The sequence below is a fragment of the Pteropus medius genome, unplaced genomic scaffold, assembly GCF_902729225.1.
Source record: "Pteropus medius unplaced genomic scaffold, Ma_sr-lr_union100, whole genome shotgun sequence".
NCBI lineage: Eukaryota > Metazoa > Chordata > Mammalia > Chiroptera > Pteropodidae > Pteropus > Pteropus medius.
Genome location: NW_024351730.1, coordinates 39,020,510 through 39,041,321, shown reverse-complemented (window position 1 = coordinate 39,041,321; position 20,812 = coordinate 39,020,510). Strand labels below are relative to the sequence as shown.

At 32.6% G+C, this 20,812-nt stretch overlaps 1 protein-coding gene across 1 annotated transcript in view; it reads left to right on the top strand.

Moving 5' to 3' along the window:
- UNC5C (unc-5 netrin receptor C) overlaps positions 1-20,812 on the top strand; it is a 341,084-nt gene that overhangs the window by 194,276 nt on the left and 125,996 nt on the right. Inside the window, exon 2 of the mRNA XM_039845741.1 lies at positions 9,815-10,036. Within this exon, the coding sequence (XP_039701675.1) occupies positions 9,815-10,036 (222 nt within the window). The remainder of the gene's footprint in view (positions 1-9,814; positions 10,037-20,812) is intronic.

Sequence of the window (20,812 nt, the reverse complement as noted above, 5' to 3'; positions counted from 1 at the left end):
TTAAAGCCTACTAGATATATGGTTGAACTAGCTGCAGTAAGGAATAAAAAATGATTGGGACTCTTGAATTGAAATGATTTTTACAATTGAACATCAAAGAATGGTTTTTCTGGGTGGGTTAGGAATAGATTTTTCAGTAGTATTGAGATAAACCTTGAAAACTCAATAGGAAATAAGGCATTATGTGCAGAGCAAATATAAAAAAGGAGGAAAAAATTTTTTAACTGTTTATGAAATACAGAATGACAAGATTTGCTTTAGTGGAGTGATGGTAAATAAGCTGAAAATTAAATAAATTTGAGGTCATGTTCTGTTGAATAATGAATATTTCCAGCAGAAGCTGTTATGATTCCACTTTCTACTTAGAAATGTTAATATAGTGATGTGGTATAGATGGAATTAAGAGAGGAAAGTCAGGATCAAGGCAAATTAGTAACAAGGCTCTTGTAAAAATCCAAATGAAAATGGTAAAGACCTCAATTTGAGTTCTGATGATGAAAAGAAGAATAGGGGCTGATGACAGAGACAATAAAGAGATGATATATACTACATATGTAGATGGACTCGACCTGACAGGGAGATAGGGCTTCAAGGTTTTGACTTTGAATATGGTATTATACAGTCAGAAATAAAGAGTTGAGTGAAAAGAGAAGCTGGTTTTAGAACGAAGATACATTCACTCAATGTTTATGCTGAGCTTAGAGTGTTGAACAAAATAGATAAATTTTTCAATTCCATAAAGCTTAGAGTTTTGTGGGAGGGGAAAAATAAGCAACTAACTTACTATACAAACTAGTTTGAGATAGCAATAGCTGATAAGAAGAAATCAAATAGAATGGCATGTTTTTGGAGAGAAACATCAAGAAATTGAGATTGGGTGGTTAAGATCTCTCCTAATCGAGAAGACATCTTAAGTTGAAACCTAAATGGCAAAGAAGAGAGGCAAGGTCTTTCTTAGAGAAATGAAGAGCAAGTACAAATACCCTAGGGTAAGACTGAGTTTGGTGTCTTCAAAGATACAAATACTGGCCTGTCTTCTTAAGAATGATGAAGAAAGATAAGAGGGGTAGAAAATGAGACTTAGAGGCCACCAACAATCAGATCAGCTGGATCTTTATTGGCCTGGTGAAGAGTTATTTCATTCTTGGTCAAGGCAAAGACACTGAGGATTTTAAGAAGCAGGGGTATGGTCAGTTTTATGTGCCAACTTGGCCAGGAATACATTCCCCAGTTATTCAATTAAACATTAGCCTAGAGGCTGCTGTGAAGCTATTTTGTGGATGGGATTAAGTCCACGATTAGTTACCTTTAGTAAGAGGGGCTATCCTAGATAATTTGTGTTTGCCTATTTACATCAATTGAAAGGCCTTATAAGGGCTGAGTGAAAGGTTATGCATGTGACATGATCTGATAATTGAAGCTGGTATTATGGACAAGATGCCCAAGGGAGAGACTAAAAGAGAGAATCTTGATAGGTATGTGACTGTATTCAAGCAGCAAAGAAGAAAGGGAAAGGTCTAAAAGGTGGGTTGGGAAGCAATCTAGTGCTAATGTGCAGTCCCCAAGAGAGGAGGAAGTTTCAAAAAGGAGGGAGTAAAGCAATGAAGTCAAGTGTCAAATGAGGCCAAGAGGTTGAAGAGGCACTGTAATTAGATGGATCATATTATTTTCCACTCATAATATGCTTTAAATACAACTTTTATTATTTAGCAAGAGAATATATTTAGTCCAAGGGTATGTACACTTTATAATGTATGGCATTAACATTTGCATAGAAAATAGTTGTAATTTTTTAAATGCAAGAACTGGATCTGTACTTATAAACACTAAACACCACCTTCTAAATGTGTATATTTCTGTTGTATTTTGTGCAAAGACCTCTTCTCATGATTTCCATTGATAGAGTAATTCCTGTATGTTTCTATCCTATATTACAGAATTTTTTTCAGGACAACAATTCAAGTGGAATGAGGTAAAAAAAAAAAACCTGAAACCAAGCCCAACACTGGACTGGATATCAGTTATACAGAAATGAATAAGTTAAATATTCTTTCTAGTGCTCTAAACTTCCCTCCTAGTGGAAAAGAAATATAAACAAGAATGCAAACAAGAACAATGAAAGATGAAAGCTGGAGCTTATGTTCAGGATTTGGAAGGGGGAAGCCTTTAGAGGAAGGGGTGTTTGATATGTGAAGCATGAGCAAGAGTTATGAAACAGGGTGGCAATGAAGTTGTGCGAAATATGATAGCCACTTTTATGTGTCAACTTGGCTAGGCTATAGTCCTCGATTATTCACTTAAAACTGATCTAGGTGTTGCTAAGGGAAGTCTCAGCTCTTATAAGGGCTTTCAGTTGATGGAAACAGGCAAACACAAATTATCTAGGATAACCTCTCTTACAAAAAGTAACTGATCATGGACTTAATCACATCTACGAAATACCTTCACAGCAGCCTCTCAACTATTGTTGAACCGAATAACTGGGGAATGTATTCCTGGCCAAGATGACACATAAAACTGACAATCACAGAAAGTTTCCGGGAAAGAGATCAATGTGTATCATGCGAATATATTATAATGTTGAGTTTGCATATCTTTATTAGATTCCTTTAAATTATAAATCATTCTTTTAATTAACGAGTAAGGGTTAACCCTAGGTTTATGTTGTCTTATTTATCTATTGATATTGTTTAATTTTTATAATTTTCTCCTGAATAATCTTGTTTTAGTCTTCAGATTCTTGAAGTTTGTAATAATAATATAAGATTTGTAGCTCTAGCCATTAATAGAGAGTAAGAAAATGATAAAACTTTTCCTAGTTCACTATGTAAGTCCTTACGCATATTAGCAAACCTTTTCCGACATCCTAAAAGTAAGCATTTTAAAGTGAAAGACAAGTACTAATGAATTAAAAACATATTCCAGACTAATAGATCAATTTTTATTATAAATTTAGAGTATCATAAATTTAACATCTATTATTTTATTTCTTTTTGTAAATAAAAAGACTTCAACTACAACAGTGAAGACAGTCCTACTATGTAGAAGGCAATCAACAAATATTTTGTTTTTGAAAATGTGAGAAATATATTAAGCTATTTTAGTTCAAAGTCAGAGGTCATAATGGTAAGAAAATTAGGGCAATTAAAAATAAGAGGAAAATGAGATGAAACGAGGCAGAATGAAATAAATGCTATATTAGCTACAAGTAATATGGTCTATAAACACAAGTTTTAATGGAATCATCACATAAGGCTTTATGGAATCAGTATAATTGATTTGGGAAGGTTTAATTTAGTGAAGAAACATGTAGTGGTTATTCTAGACTGAAGCAATAGTTGCACGTGGATTATTTAATTACATTAATTTGAATAAAAACTCAGAAACCACATTAAAAATAGAAGCCACCAACAATCTAGTATTTGAAAACCCTACTTCAAATAGAAGGTAAAGTTTCTCCTAAAGCCCTCAATTCTACCCCTAGAAGTAATAACTGTTAATATTTTTGTGCATTGACTTCGAAACTTTACCTTACACCTATGATTGATTGATACAGCCATACACACACACACACACACACACACACTTCTTTCATTCCTTCTTTCTTTCCTTCTTAACAAAAAGTGGCATCTTTCTGTACAGACTAGCTAAAAACTTACTTTATTTGCTAAGTGAATAATGGATACCCATCTAGTGTTATACATACAAATTTGCTTCCTTATTTTTATCAGTGAAACAGGCTTCTCAGGGAAGAATGTATGATAAGTAATTATCTAACCATTTCTCAGTTGATTTTCAGTTGTTCTTGGTCTCATTCAAATAGTTAATTCCAGCTGCCTCTTATTGTAATATATCATTTATTTTTTAATAAACAGTGCTGCAGTGAACATCTTTGTGTGTGTAAGTGTGTGCATGTGTGTACATATATGCCATTATGTCTGTAACATTGCTTCTAACAAGTGGGATAACCTATTTGGAGGTATACAGAGATTGAATTTTGATTTATATTGTTAAATTTTCTCTACAATGATGCTAATTTACACTGTAGCCAGTAATGAAAATGCACATTTTCTCAACCCCTCATCAATCATTCAGTATTTTTCAGCTAACTGATAAGCAAAAGAAACTTACCATTTTGCTGTACATTTTATTTATTACATTATTTGAAGATGGAAGTAATGTATTTTTCAAAAATTTTTCTAAGAGCATGATAGAGACTACATGGCAGAAGTAGAGATTGTAGGCAGGAAAACATATAGGAGGATTTTATATTAGTAAAAGTCAGAGATCATAAAGGCTTAAATTGGGGCAGAAGATGGTGCCTCTGTTTCACAGGTAAGAGCATGTCGAATAGCATGTTGACTTCATGTCACTATTAATAATGTATGGGCATGATTTGGAAAGTGCATCTTTAAAAGCAGTAAAGTTTTTTTTTTTCTTTTGGAGTTAAAACTCATTCAGTTTCTTCAAATTGCACATTTAAGGCATTATATATTCAGCTACTTAAATTTAAGTGATGAATCCATTAATATGTTGCCTGAAATACAGACCATAGTCTTTGTCTTCCAAAGGATATTTTAATCAAAATATTAAACATAAGCCAGAGTCTCATTCAAATAGTTAATTCCAGCTGCCTTTTGTTGTAATATATCATGAATTATCTCTCTGATGGATGGGCAGCCAAATGCAGATAAAATTAGCTTTGCAGTCATTCATTTTAAATTGCTCTTGAATCATTTGGAAGTAAATTCCATTTCAGAAAAATACGCTTCAGGTCTCAGACAAAGAGATAATAATCCTATATTTTATGATATAAGCAATAATAGTTTAAGTCTTATGATTCCGAAATATAGAAACTTATGTATTAAGTGGATGAAAATTAAAGCTTGATATATAGCAATAAAACCAGCAATCTAAAGCTTCCTAGATTGATGTGTATAGCATAATATTTTCCTGTCAAGAATTAGGTGGAATGAAAGTCTATAAAAATAATACATGGCACAAAGCTTTCTCTTCTTGTATATAAATGAAAAAACAAATCTATATGAGATAACAGAAAAGGAAATAGAGATTTACTTGATATCTCGATAAAAATGGCAACATCGTTATTGAGTAATGGTAGAAAGTAGAAAATTAAGTCAAGAGTTAGAGGAGTGTAAATGAACATTAATGGTATATCTAAATCAAAAAGGCAATTATAGCTTACAGTTAATACTGAATTCTATGTACAAAACAAAACCAATTCTGGAAATTTTACTTTGTTTATTTGATTGAACTTCATGTAGAAAACTTGTTTAACAATGTAGTTAATCAATCATTTTGCCAATATCAGCATCTAAATGTGCCTTTATACAATATATAACAATGTAGAATAAATGTGGCATGTTTTCCAAAATGAGTTCACAGTCTGAAGTTGTTCACAAATTGAGTTCCTATTATCACCCTGAAGACTTCAGGAAAATTCTTCAGGGATTTTTATTAAGAAACAAAGTAGTAAGAAGATGCACTCAGTGATCTCTCTGCTGAACAATTAAATTATTATTTTATCTTGTATCAGAAAGTTGTTTTATTTGTATGGTAAAATGAATTGCATGCTAAGAACTGATCTCAATAATCGGTCTACCAGCTCAAGGTAGAATCTCTAACCTTATTATCCCCTGTGTTAAAAAGTCCCTTAGTTCCCTGGAAGAGGTTAACCTCGGTGTGGCAGGGATTTTCTTGTGTATCAGGCCCATGGATGGGCATTGGTGTTACATCCAAAGGGGAAGCCATGAACAGATAAAATCATACTCTTTCACTCGTACACGATTGCAAACACACTTGATTAGAGAATTGATTGGAGCCTCAGTTTCATTGTTTGAAAAGCCATGTCTTCTTCTAGAAAATATCTAATCATCATAAGAAGCTGGGAAATACCAAATAAGTTCCAAACCGAATATCCACTCATAAAGATGAAATTTCATTTCTCAGACTATACATGAAGTAGAATGCTCAGTTAACTGACATTTGTAAACAGGGCTAGATTCATGGGTTTGTGACTTGTCCTGTCACACAGGACCTGTACTTGGTTTAATGCTCTGCTGTCACCATCTCAGAATTCTTAATACATCATTAAATAAGTATCCCCAGATTTTCATTCTGCACTGGGACACACAAATGTTGTAGCCAGTCCAGTTTGTGGATCTTACCATTGTTATTACACCTTATACTTGTAACTGAATTCGAGGCCCTCTAAATTCTAAAATACCTTTTGAATCTTTAAGGAATGATCAAATTTGCCATAAGTATACTGGTTTATTGACCACCTATAATGCGACTGGCACTATGCTAAACATGGCAAATAAAAACGAAAATGACATACTTCCTGACTTCAAAGAGCATTCATTTTAGTGTTGAACATTTGTTATATATCTCCAGCTTTTGAAAATTGAGAATAGTTGCATAAAACTGGTTGCAAAAGCTGAAAAGTAGGTTCCTCCACATATGTGTGGGAGGCAAATGCCTGCTGTTTATGAAGAGGTATTTGTACATGATCCTTTTGTTCCTTGCTAAACACACGTGGTATTTGTACATGATCCTTTTGTTCCTTGCTAAACACACGAGATGATCATCTTTTTCTTGTTAATACATATAGATGTAACCATGCTGGATATTTAAATACTCAGTTTTCCTTTACACTTTTGGTTGAAGAGAATTGACTTGCTTGTTTGATTCAAAACTTACTCTAGAAAAGAAATCAGGATGAAATTTCATAAACAGACAATTTATGAACTACCACTATATTTGAAAATTAACGCTGACACCAGTTTTGTCAAGAGCAAAGAAAGTGTTCTCTAGCATGCTTACCTTGTTGGTTGGGGTGCTCTTATCTGGGCTGATGTCCATAGTTGGGCATGATACCTAGGCCAACTGTTGTAAATGGATAAGGGAGGAATTTCACAATAGCTCATGAGCCCACTGATAATCAGTTCATTGCATTCTGTCATATCTGTCCCACTACACATATCTTACTGACATAAGGTCTTGACAACTATCTTCATAAATGTGATTCCTAACATATCAATTATGTACTAGCAGTGATGTGCCATATTGCCTAATATGAATTCATCTAGGGCATAGAGTTAAAAAAGACTATATGTGTATTATAAGAAATATTAATAAACTAATATGCTGTGGTTAGTTAAGGCATCTCTCTAGATAAAATTTAGGAGATGGAGTTCATACAGAAACTAGAAAGACATGTAAAAGTAAAGCTAGATTTACCATATGATGAAAATATTTCAAATGATAGAAATAATTCCTTAATAACTTGCATATTAACTTTTGCATATTAACAAATGTCTTGAAAAATCAACACTTTATGAAGCTTCAAACCAAGACATCAAGTTCTTTTCCTTTGTTTGTAGCAACTCTCTTGTCTTAAAACCCCAAAGAAATACAAAATTAGTTTGTCCATACATTTTTTAAATACATTATTAAATCATTACTATTTCCCAGTACTTATTGGTGCCCCTTTTAACTTGAAAACATATATGTGATTTTTTCAACTTCCATTAGTCTTCTTAGTAGTTTAAAACAAAATAATCAGAAGAAAGAGATACATGCTTCAACATGGCAGGGTAATCAATTTTTAGTGCCTCTCTATTTTCTGTAGGATGTGAATGTATAAATACTTTTGCTACATTATTGAATAAAGTAAAGCAGTATACAATCAACTGATGTCTTGCAATCATCTTTCCTTCTAAAGGAACAAATCTCAGCTTATAAATCAATCTTGATTTATATGATTTAAAAAAGAAAGGCTTTTTATATTTTGCATACCTAAATAAATATATCATTATGAAATACATACACAAGTTCTTGGTGTATATGAGTATACACTAGTAGTAAATAATAATAATATTAATAATAATAATAATGTCTAAATGATCCACTGCTTTCATGAGTAATAACTAAAAACAATAGCTAAAATTTTTCAGAATTTGAGTTTGATATTTGCAGAGCTTTATTGATTATCAGCACTATTTATCATTACATATAACAGTAAGTGCTTCTGAAGAAAAAAACAGAAAAAAATTGAATAATGCTTTCAAGACTACAGCGTGGTGCTGATAGTTCTGTCAATACCTCAGTTCCCCATGCCTTTGCCTTTCTGAACCAGGTTCTTTGAAGCAGTTTTGAGTGTTCTCGCATGTTGATGAAGCTTCAGTTGATGGAAACAAGGTTATCCTTACTAACCTAGCAGTTTGGGTCCTTGATGTTCAACAAAAGAGAAACCAGAAACAATGCCCTGCTTAAAGAAAGCAAATTAAGGAAATAAAGTGAGAAAGAAAGAAAGCTATAGGAAACATCATTTACATCCCAGTGTCAGGAATGAATAATTGTGGAGCACCTTTAAAAACCAGTTTTCTCTGTGATGCAAGCGAAGCCAATTTTTATTGCAAAACAAGTCGGTGAAGACCAGATGTCATTACTATTTGACAGCTATCCCACAACCTACATGAAAAAAGTCACAGGCCAGTTTTCTTAGTGGACATATATCCACATAACCCATAGTTGTCTCCCAAAACAGGGCAACAACTAAATGAGTGATACAATGAGTTTCAAGGTAACATTTGAGCAACCAATCTTTAGCTACCAATACCGTATCCTATATTTGCTACTGAATATATGTACTTTTAAATAACTTGTAAAAACTTTTAATTTTGATCTCAGAGTTTTAATTTTACATATCAGACTAGAGTGCTTAATTAACCTAGAAAATTAATAATAGTTTTGTTCTCATCTGTCCCTCATGGAAGAGAATTAACAGGCTTAACTTATTTGTAGTATATTGGAAAACTTTTTACCTTGACTTTTGTGGAATAGGATAATAAGATTTTTGAAAAGACACTTTTATTATTTCTTATTTTTAAAAAATTTGAAATCATGCAGAACCCAAGTTAAAGAAAAACATACCTCAAAGTGTGCAAATATCTTAAGTGATTTTTAGGTTTTGTTTATTCATTGATGTTGAAGCAGCAGGGTGGGAGTAATACATTTGGTAATTTGTAGTGATATAAAAAAAGGAGACCATTGTTTTTCTTGATAATAGTAATATTCTAATGAGAATTGTTTTGACTACTCATATAAAATATATGACATTTGAGGTATAGTTTCAAAATAAGAATAAATATTAGCATCGCTAGATTCTAGGCTCTAGTGTAACTCTACTGTTGGCTGATTTGATGTTATCATCTGTATTTTCAGTACTTAGCATAATTTTGAGCTCAATAAATGTTTTTGGTTAAACGAATGAATATTTTTGCAGCAGCATTTTTAAAAATAATGAAAGATTTGATCCTTAATTCATGTTTATTCCTTCTCAACTCTTTGCAAAGAATTTAAGATTTACCTATGAACTTTAAACTTTTCAAACATATTTTTCTAATGAAGTTGCTTTTGCTTTTGTCAGCTCTCAAGGGTAACACTGTGTAGTAGGAGGTGTATTACTATATCGGGAAGATCACAGTTTTTGAGGGAGACAAATCTAGGTTCTGATTGCAGTTCCGCTACATACTCCCTCCATGCTCAGGGCAAGATAGTTCTCCTCCCTGATGTTCAGTTTGGCCATGCATAAAAATGAAAATAATAATCTCAGTCTTTAATTGAGGAACAAGTCAATAGACTTAACATACCGCCTAGTGCCTAGCAGACACTCAAATGACTTAATTAGATCATTTATAATCTAAGGCAATATTTTTAAATGAGTAGCAAGTAAAAGGCAAGTGGCTACCATGTTTTGAACGTTTTCCCCTTTTTCTTGTTTTACCAGACGATGACTTTTTTCATGAACTGCCAGAAACCTTTCCGTCTGATCCGCCTGAGCCTCTGCCACATTTCCTTATTGAGCCTGAAGAAGCTTATATTGTGAAGAATAAGCCTGTGAACCTGTATTGTAAAGCCAGCCCCGCCACCCAGATCTACTTCAAGTGTAATAGTGAATGGGTTCATCAGAAAGACCACATAGTAGATGAGAGAGTAGATGAAACTTCTGGTGAGTTTACTATTGCATTTGGACTGCTATTTAGGATTTACTTATTGACTACTTTAGGATGTTGTCATGCTATTCATTCCATTATTGAAAATGAAAGCGGAGTTGTTATTATTTGTCAAAATGTTCTGAATTGGTTTGGTTATGATTTGGTGATCTTGTTCCATGCACTGCAAAGTAAAATGTGATGAATAAATCTTGACTTGATTTCTGTTGGACTACATGGAATTAAAACATTATTCATGCTTAAGAAGATAAATAATGAGAATGAATAGACTGAATTAATCCTAAATGTGCTAGTAAAAGATGCTCATGTATTTCACTTGTGTATCAAATCTGGTGTCAGGTCAGATCTAAGTATCCCAGGATTGGGGAATATGTTTAACTAAGGATAAGTTATGTTTGTTTACGTGACTCTCCAATGTTAACGCACATGCATTATTTCCCCTTATTTTTAAAAAACAATTTGTAAACGTCGTAGATTCGAAGTATACTGTATTCTTAACTTACATCTAAAAATGAATCCTGATTACCTAACCTAGCTAAAGTTAAATCAAGGATGATTGAGAATAGTGATAGTGTGACATCCAGGATGAGAGGTAGTGAGTGTAGACATCATCTGAGTGAGTCTTGATCAGAATATTTTTACTCTTGCCATGGTTAAACTATTGATTTTATTTAGTAACTCCTGATACAGTATCATCCTTATTGGTATTACTAAAGACATAGAGAGAACAAAGTAGATTTTAATAACCTGCAGAATTTAGATGGGCTATAAAGAAAACTTTCTTGATAACAATTATTTTCTCCACAGTGGGTAACTTAAGATAGTTGTGGAATCTCCTAGAGTTGTTTGAAATTGGAAAAAAAAATGTATCTTTCTACAGTGGCTTAAGCGTTTTTGCTCTCCAGCAGGAGGAATAACAACTTGAACTTTCAGATACCTTCTAGATTTATGATTTTATAATATTTAGACATATATTTTAAATATTAGGACTCCACTAATCAATATTTCCAAGCTAAATAGTGACATATGTGACAAAAGTGAAAGCATTAAAATATCTTCGTTGTCCTTCATAAGTATTTCTACATACCAAATTGATACGTTTTCAAAAATCCAAATTGGAATCAATTCATATTTGTATCCAAACATAGGATTAACTAAGAGTGAACAGAAACCAGCACTTGAAGGAGATCTGTGTTCATTGTCTCTAACAACATAATGAGCATATTGAGGCGATGGGACCTAAAAAAAAATGAAAAAGACAGTGAGAGGACTGAGAAGAAATATCTTTTTGAAAAGCCTGTGAGGCATATACTTATATCACACAAATGGTCTGAGAAAATTAGATGGCAGCTCTACCTACTTGTCAATTTGCGAATCAACATGCTCACTGCATGTAAGCTGGTGACCGTAGAAATGACTAAGTATCCGGCTGTGCGGTAGCTGACTTCAGGGAATTGTCCCATCTCTTGGGCTAATTATTCAGAAGATAACTCCACCAGATGTCTCCAAAATCTCAAGAGAATTGAATTTTATTTGTTTTAGTTCATTCATCTGTAAAGATTTCAAACACATAAGTTTTAATGGTAAGAGGAAAAAGAAATCATAAAAGCTAAAATGAGGGTCACAAACATATTTAGGCTCGTTTTTACTAAATTAATGAAAATGCCTATATAGGAAGATAAGAAATAAAAACAAAACTGCTCTGATATTGAGCATCTCTGACAGCTTCATGTTATGTTGATTTTATATAGAGATTTTCTTTCTGTAAAACATTGCACTATTATTTCATATAAAATTAATCAATATTCCATATACTGATGTTTAAAAATACCCTTTAAAGCAACTGTAAATGAAAATATATGCTGCGTTTTCATTCAAATTCAGAATGGGATACATGAGGCTAATGGAAGATTTGGCAGCTCCAATACTTACACAGTTCTCCTAAGATGTGTGAATGAAGAAGAATATGTTTTTTTGTTAACTTTCATTTTCATCCAAAACTTTACAAGAAAGCAGCGTCCAAATGATGCTAAAGTTAGGAAAAAGGCAAAGATGTCCACAGATAGCAATGTTATTTAGTATTGTTCTTAGCATACTAGCCAGTGCAGTTATGCAAAAATAATAATAATAATTAGAAGATACAAAAATTGTAAAGAAAATGGAAAATGATCATTTTTGACAAATAGCATGGTTTTTGTATATATCTCAAACACATGTAGTTTCAAAGGAAAAATTTGAAAAAACATCGAGTCCAGAAAAGTAGCTGATAAAAGATTTACATAATCCATCAACCTTTCTCAGTACAGATAGCCAATTCAAATTATAATGGAATAAAAGATATTATTTAAAAAGACAATCTAAAAGAAAATATGTAGTTATAAAGTTAACAAGAAATTTGCAGAATTTTAGAAAAAAAATTTTTACAAATTTAATTTTACTCAGAGACAAAAACTACAATGACTCAAATACGTGGAATGACATAACTTATTCTTAGATAGAAAAAAGAATATTTTTTAAATGTTTACTGTTTATAAATGAATCTATATGGTCACCAACATTGTATAAAAATGAATGAATGAATGAATGAATGAATGAATAAATAAATAAAATTTAAAAATTAAAAAAAAATAATTTGTAAAATCAGCTGAGAGAATTCTGAAATAGTAGTGAAATGAGGGAAATCCAGCTGTATATAAACATGTTATAAAGCAAAAGGATCTTAGCAGAGGATAAAATATACAGATGAATAAATTAAAATAGAGACCAGGAAATCCTCAATCACCTAATGCATTTTACAATGTGATAAAGATGATTTTTCAACTCACAAGATAGGCAGTTGGAAAGTAAAAAATAAATAAATAAAGCTTGGATTCTATCATATTCCTTAGAATAAAATAGATTCTGGATGTTTTGTCATCATCATTATCATCATCACCATCATCATTAAGGGGAAAATTTTGTCAATTTGTTGGCTGATTGGTTGGTTTCAGTGGTTGTCAAAACCCTTTTAATGAAGACAAAAGTGAGAAGCCTTATAAAAAAGCTTTATTAAATTTGAATATCCAGAGCAATAAAACCACAAAGCCAAGGGTACATACCCTACCTTCCCACCAAAACAAAACAAAACAAACAACAAAAAAATAAACCTGATTATATCTCTTGACATACATTAATCAAAGGACTATTTTATTTAATATATAACTATCTCCTAAAATATATTTAAGTGAAAGATAAGCAACCCAATAGAAAATTGAGCAGAGTTTGAACATGGAGATACAGGGGGAAAATGCAAATGGTAAATAAGCATCTAATGAGATGTCCATAAAAAAAACAGTTATTAGTATACAGTGCTAATGAAGGAGTAGGACAGGAATATTTTGTACATAGTTAGGTTGCAAATTGGTATAGTCTTTTTGAAGGATAATTTGAAAATACCTATCAATATTTAAATATTTATAGCCTTTCTTCAGTAATTACAAATTTAGGAATTATATAAAAATAAAATTCCAAATAAGCACAAAGATTGAATGTGAACTTGTCCATTTCACCCTTGTTGCAGTAGCATGTCGAGGACTGTTCATCCCTATGTAGGTTGGAATACTGTGATGTTTTTTAAAGCAATGAGATTTCTCTACATATGTAGCTATAAAAAAATCTCTCAGATAAAATTTTAAGTGAAAATCAAAGTACAGAATACTATATATAATATATCCTCATTATGTAAAGAAAGAGGATGTACATATATTTGTCTATGCATTGAGATTTCCTGGAAAAATATACAAGTAGTTGACAGCTCAGAATCTGGGGTGATAGGAGACTTCTTTTATTCTCTGATTTTTTTCAATCCTGTGAATGTGTTATTTTCATTATAAATAATGAAACCTGAAACTAAAAGCCCAAAGCACTTTAGTACATCTCCTTAACTGATATCATAAATCTCCAGTCTGTATAATACCAGGGAGAGGGAGGAATTTGTAGGTCTCTAATATGAGAGCTCTTTGTTTTACTGTGAAATCAGACACATTGTGAATGAAATTGAAATTGAACTGCTTGGTTTCTGTTTTTTGTTTTTTCTCTGAAGCTACATTTACCTGCAACTTTGATCCTCAACTCTCCAGTTAAAACAGTCTGATTACAGTCTTGTTGGGGTCTTAATGGTTCCTAATCACAAGAAATGTTAGAATACATTAAGTCTTGAAATAAATTACAAATAAAAAAATTTTCTTGGCATTTAAAAAATCAAATTGATTCTCAGATGACAAGACAGAGAGAAATCATTGCAAATAAGTTTGCTTTTTATCGATAACCTCCACCATAAAAAATGATATTGGAAGCATGTTTAGTAGCAATCAGACATTGCCTTGCAACTAAAAAAAAATCAGTTGCATTTAATAAAATCTCCATCAAAGATATTTTCACATTGAAAAACTACAAAACAATAAAACTGAAAAAAAAGTTTTTTTCCAACTCGCAAAATTATTCCTTTTAACTTAAGGAGGCATTAAATAGACTCTCTTGTTCTGAAATATGAAGCAAACGATTATTTGTATTCACTAAGCAAAGCTATACCATTGGTAAAAAATTGTACTGATTAAAAATCATTCATTACTGATACTATTTGCCTTTCCATCATTTAAACCATATTTGCATTTCTTGCAAATATGTAATATAAGAAACAGAAAAGTGTAAAGCAGTATATATTATTATTAGATGGTTTAGAAATAGTTAATATTCAGAAGCTCTTGATTTGGTAATATTGTACTAAGTACCTATGTTCCTTCAGAATTCCATTGAAATTTTGATCTGTTCAAAATTTTATGATTACATTTTTTTAAAAAAACTCAGGCTTGACTGCTTACTTTCTATTTACTTGAAGTCTTTTCAACCCTTTTTTTCATGCTACCTAAAATTCACCATCAAAAAACAAATATTCCCCTCTATGAAGAATCAAGGGAGTTTAGAAAACGTCAGTTGGTTTGAAATTTTAATAATCACTGAGATTTTCCCTTTTCATCTTTAATTATTCTCCCATTAGCAGAATAGTATCAATAGGACCAGTACAACAACAATAAAATAGTTCCAAGCTTTATATACTAAATGCCTTACATGTGTTAGGTCAGTGGTCCCCAACCTTTTTGGGATGAGAGACAGGTGCTCCTAGGAGAATCTAATGCCTGATGATCTGAGGTGGAGCTGAGGAGGTGATGTGAGCTCTGGGGAGCAGCTGCAAATACAGATGAAGCTTCTCTCACTTGCCTGCCTCTTACCTCCTGCTGTGCAGCTTGGTTCCTAACAGGACATGAACTGGTACTGGTCCACAGCCCTGGGGTTGGGGTCTCCTGTATTAGGTCGTTTAGCCATCAAAACAATCTTATGAGATAATTTTCGGGTTCTCCTTTTGTAAAATAATACTGAGGGTTGGCACGTTAAAGAAACTACTCACATAGCTAAGAGGTGACAGAGCCAGAATATGAAGCCAGGACTCTCTGATTCCAAATCCTTTGCTCTTGGTCCTTGTACCTAGTGTCCCCCTAAATTCTGCCCAAGCTATTGAACACAGAACAGACTGAAGAAATATATGATATAATTACTCCTTTTCTCAGGGCAAAAAAATCTGGTTCAGTAGGTCAGCTAAACTTTTATCTTTCATGCTTTCATCTGCCTTCCGTGCCTTGTGTTAGGTTTTCCATATGTGGCCTTATGTGATTCCTTAATGTACTATCTTAAGATAGTGCTTAGGAATTGATTCTTTTTATTCTTGATGGTATTTAACATTTGGTCAAATAGCAAAAGTTTAGGCTTAACCGGAAAAAAAAAAGAAAGAAAGAAAGAAATTGATGAAGAGAAGCTATAATTGGGCACAAATTTAAGTAAATTGCCTTTACTTAAAACAGAGTTCTCACAAATACTTCTCACTCTGGTCCCCATTTGTTGCAAGAGTGATACAGTTGAAATTCTTTCTCCCCTTATATTCATATTTCATATACTTCTCTCCATCCCATCATCAAAAATAGAAATCTCAGCTCTATCCCTTCTTCCAACAACCAAAATGATCATCAAATACTGCCAATTCCTTCTCAGAATTCTTCCACAAAACACTCTTCTATTTTTAATTCTTGCGGCTTCTCCTCTTGTATAGGTCTTTATTACGCACCTCTTGGATTATTTAAGTAGTTTCCTGGACCTTCTTAGTTTTGTCCTTTCTCTTCAGCAATCCATTCTCCAGGCAGTTTTAGGCCTAAGCATGAATCTAAGTGATTATATCATTCCATTTCCTAAAATAGATAATGGCTTTCCTTTGTCCATGGAATAAAGCACATCTTCCTTGGTCATATATTCAAAAGCTCCAGTACAATCTGTTCTTAATAAATTTTTTAACCTTATTCTGATAGGTTCTCTCCCCAACCACTACCACATGCCCTAGATACAAGGCCAGTTTGTTTTTTCCCCTTAAACTGTATTCAGTGAACCACCAGTGTCTTATAAATGTTATTTGGGGGAGAGGACAAGAAAGCAAACAAAAAGTTTTGTGGTCAAATAATTTAGGAAATTGCAATACTTATATTCCTCTTTTAAAGGAAAGAATAAAGAAAATTTGCATGTAAAAAGTCCCAGAAGAGTTTCGCAGTAAAAAACCTTTTTTTAACCGTATATAATTTGGCATCTGAACTCTTTTTCACAGAACCTATATTAAAATACCATGAGATCTTAATGTCACACCAGGACATGATTTAGGAAATGCTACTCATACATATTCAAAAAAACATTAGGTGGGATTTATTTAAATTTTATTAAATGAATGTAATAACACTCTTTACACTTTTGTGACTTAGAATCACAGAAATTTTACGTTGTGAGACTACAACAGTCATTTAAACTCAATGAATTACTTTCATGCTCTTCATTAAATTGAATATAATTGATTTTTTTATGATCTTAACTTGGCAGTCCTACTTATGTCATATGGAACTTTAGGAAATAAGTGTGGTCACCTCTTGGTCTCATACTAATCTTAGATACTAGAAAGGGTACCTAAGAAAGATAATTTATCAAGTCTCTTTTCCCAGGTTATCTCTCCTCTTCAGTCTAAACATTATGTGCTAAAGAGTAAAACTCCATGAAATCACAGATTATTGTCTGTCTTTATAATTCCATGCTTAACTTGGTGTTGAGTACTTAGTAGGTGCTCAGTAAATATGTGTTGTATGAATTAATGATCTTTATACCATACTTTCCCCCAACCCACCTCTATTAAAACCCTAGTCATTCTTAAAGTATTGCAAATGCAATGTCATGACTCATTCTATAAAACCTTAAGTTCACATAAATATGTCCATATTTCTCATGTTTGTACTTCCATTTTCATTATACTCATAAGTGTGAATTGAATGTGTGTGTTAGGTTAAACCATATGAAATCATCAATATTCAACCATTTTAGAGGTACAAAAATTTCAATTTCTTGTAATTTCATATCATGTTATTTTTAAAAGAGTTATAGTCATGTATATTGTATAAAATCACTGTCTCTTCAACTGAATGAAGAGGGATGGTATGGTATGGCCTATGTTTTACAAAGCTTTGTCTTTTCTGAAGTTTATAACACAAGGCCCTAGCAGAGGAGATGATCAATAAAAATTTGTTTTGTGGAATTATAACCATTCATCCTACTAAATGTGGGTAACTGAAATATAGTGAGACATGATGATGATGATTTTATTTGGAATATTTCATGAAAAGGTAAATTGAGAAATACATAAAAATACAATAATCTATAAGAAGAATTATTTTACACATTAGGCACACACATCAGACCAATCATTCTCCATGTAAAATAATTACTTTAAACTCAGTTCTAACAGAGTGAACCTTTTCAAAAGAGTTAGATGATCTTTGTTTAAATTTTAGTAAATGAGGCAAAAAAATTGGGAGCTCTATTTGAACTTTATTCCATAATTTTTTAAACTTAAGTCAATGGGAGTATTGTCTTTGCAAGAATAGTCTTATATCTGTAATATATTTGTCTTCCAATGAAGACAAATGATTCTAGAATATAAATCAATTACTTTGTTGATTTCCTTCTTAGAGGTACTTATTTCAGTACTAGAAACTAACAATTTTTCTTTTCAGTATGAAGTGGACCCCAAAATAAAAACAGAAAATTGGCAAGGACCCATGTAGTACGTGAAGGCTTTTCCACTGAGTAAATCTGATAACTTGGCAAGACAGTAGTTAGTGATAACAATATCAATTACCCTGAAATATATACTTTCTCATATTCTTCATTTGTTAGTGTTCACAATTCATTCATCCTTTTTTCACATTGACTTAAAACATTTAAACACTTTGGTTAAACACTTTGGTTAACGTGGCCAACATAATCTCAGCTGCAATTGTAAAAACATGGTTGGACTGGAGTTCCAGAATTTAGGTGTTAGTCGTTGCTTTCATTCTACTCTAGCATGAAGATAGTCTCAACTAGCTGAGTGGTCTGGGTTCTCTCACCATCTATAAACCTGGTGTTTGTTTCCATTCTTTTCTCAATTTACAAACAAAAGTGAGTACTTGAAAATTTTTAGGCTGCACATTTGAATACCTTTTGTTTCCAATCTATTGTTGTTGAGGAGTTTTTATTGTTGTTGTTTGTTTATTTTTGATAACTCCAATATTTGTAAATATCAATATTATAGATCCTGCACATATTCCAAAACACCATGACTAAACCATATTTGAAGAACTATGTAATTTAACTTAATTATATCCCATGGGGGAGATTTTTAATGTTTGAATTACATACCGTATAGAAAATTTTAATAGCATATATTTATTGAACAGATCCAGCCCAGAACATGATTGTAAAGCAGAGGCAAGAAAACATTACACCTTTCAATGCAGTTTTAGCAAGCGGTGTTTTATTAGGAGAAAACAGAAATTTTCTAAAATTATATACAGTGAAAGTTTTTAATATAACGAACACAAAAGTACTCTCCCTGCCAATTAACACTTAGGGCAAGGTTACTTGTAATGCAGTACTCCTTTTTCTTCCCACAACTAAGATGAAAGCATTGATTAATACAACTTAATCAAGAAAATGCATATAAGTAGATATGTAAATACATACATATTTGTGTGTATGTTTTCCCAAATTTAGAAAAGAAAAAATCAGATGCTACCCACCCCCAAGCCCTCACAAAGGCTAAAATAAGAAGCAAGAGTCCACTGACCATTCTTCATGTAGTTTACTTACTACTCAAATAGGGCATTTCAGGAGCAAAACTAGTGATTGTGTTGCTATAGCAATCTTGCCATGTGCCCAGAAACCATGCATATGCTGTGGCTTGGAGTTTAATATGCCCACTTCAAAGTGAGAACAGAAGTGTTAAAAGCCATAATGTATTTTTAATCTAACCTTTGGCTAAAATATATAAGGGTTTTAAGGAGAGTCTCTTGTTTATTTTCATAGGAAGGCATATACTTAACAGAGTTCTGGATTGTAATATAAAATGGATTAATCATTCTGTTTAAGGAATTTTAAGAAAAATTTTAGCTTAAAAGAAGGGGTTAGGTTTCTAAAGAGCATGGCTTTCTCTCCAAATTTAAATGTCCATTTTTGGTATCAGTACCTATTGTGCTAAATATAAATAAACCTGGCTGATAATTATGAGATAATGACCCAGGTTGTTGTCCTTTTTATTGTGATGTCATAAATTGATATCTATTGTATTTGAGTTTCTGTATTGCTAAATCTTACTATCCAATATTCTCTCAATAACTGGATCAAAATTCTGATGCTATTTTCTCTCTCCTCATCCCAACATTTTTTTATGGGGGAGCATTTTTATAGATACAACAGAGAATTTTTTTAGTTAAAGATTCCTCAATCAATGAATACTCTGATGCTAAAACTTGAAGAGAGAAGGCATTACCCACTCTGGACCCTTTAGTCTTCTTCCCCAATATCATCAATTCTTCAACTGGGAAATCTCAGAGCCCTGGTAGGGATGTCTGTTGAAATACCCACTCTTGCCAATTCCTCTGAAAAGCACTATTTGGAGATACAAAAGCAGTATGCATAACATGACAGCAACAATTAGCAAAATATCAGGGGCTGGCCAAAAAAGCAAGCACAGCTTGTCGGAAGTATAATATCTATCAATAAGAAACAATTCAGATTAGGGAAGTCTTGGACTCAATTCTGATTTTATCTAGGGTTTAACCTGATTTTAAAACTCTGCTTTGGAAGAAACCTCTGAGAACATGAAGGCAAGAGCAACAAGGAACTTAGGGCATTAGTTGTCAACCCCGGTTGCATTTGACAATCACTGGGAAGGGAGATCTTGAAAACACCTATAACCTGGCCCCACTCCCAGAGAGAATGACTAAATTGGGAACTGGGCATAGCTTTTTCTTTGTCCGTTTCTTTGCTTGTTTTAAGCTCTCTAGTAATGGTAAGTAACCAGACTTGAAAACCAGGACAAGAGGTGTTGTGAAAACGCAGTATAGAGGAAGTACATATAAGTACTATTCCAAATCATCACCCAGATGCTTTATTTGGTGCTGTATGTAGAGACACAACTAAGACCTGATGTACTTAAGATCGCAGTCTAGAGGTGGCAAAAGAGAGGAGGGAGAAGAGAGAGAAAAAGAGTATGCTTTATCATTTGCTTATGTTCTCATCTTATTATGAGAATAAATTCATAAAACCCCTTGATAGTTCCATGGTATAGAGTTACACGGCGTAGAGCTCTTGCTTTCTTCAATATCCTTCTGCCT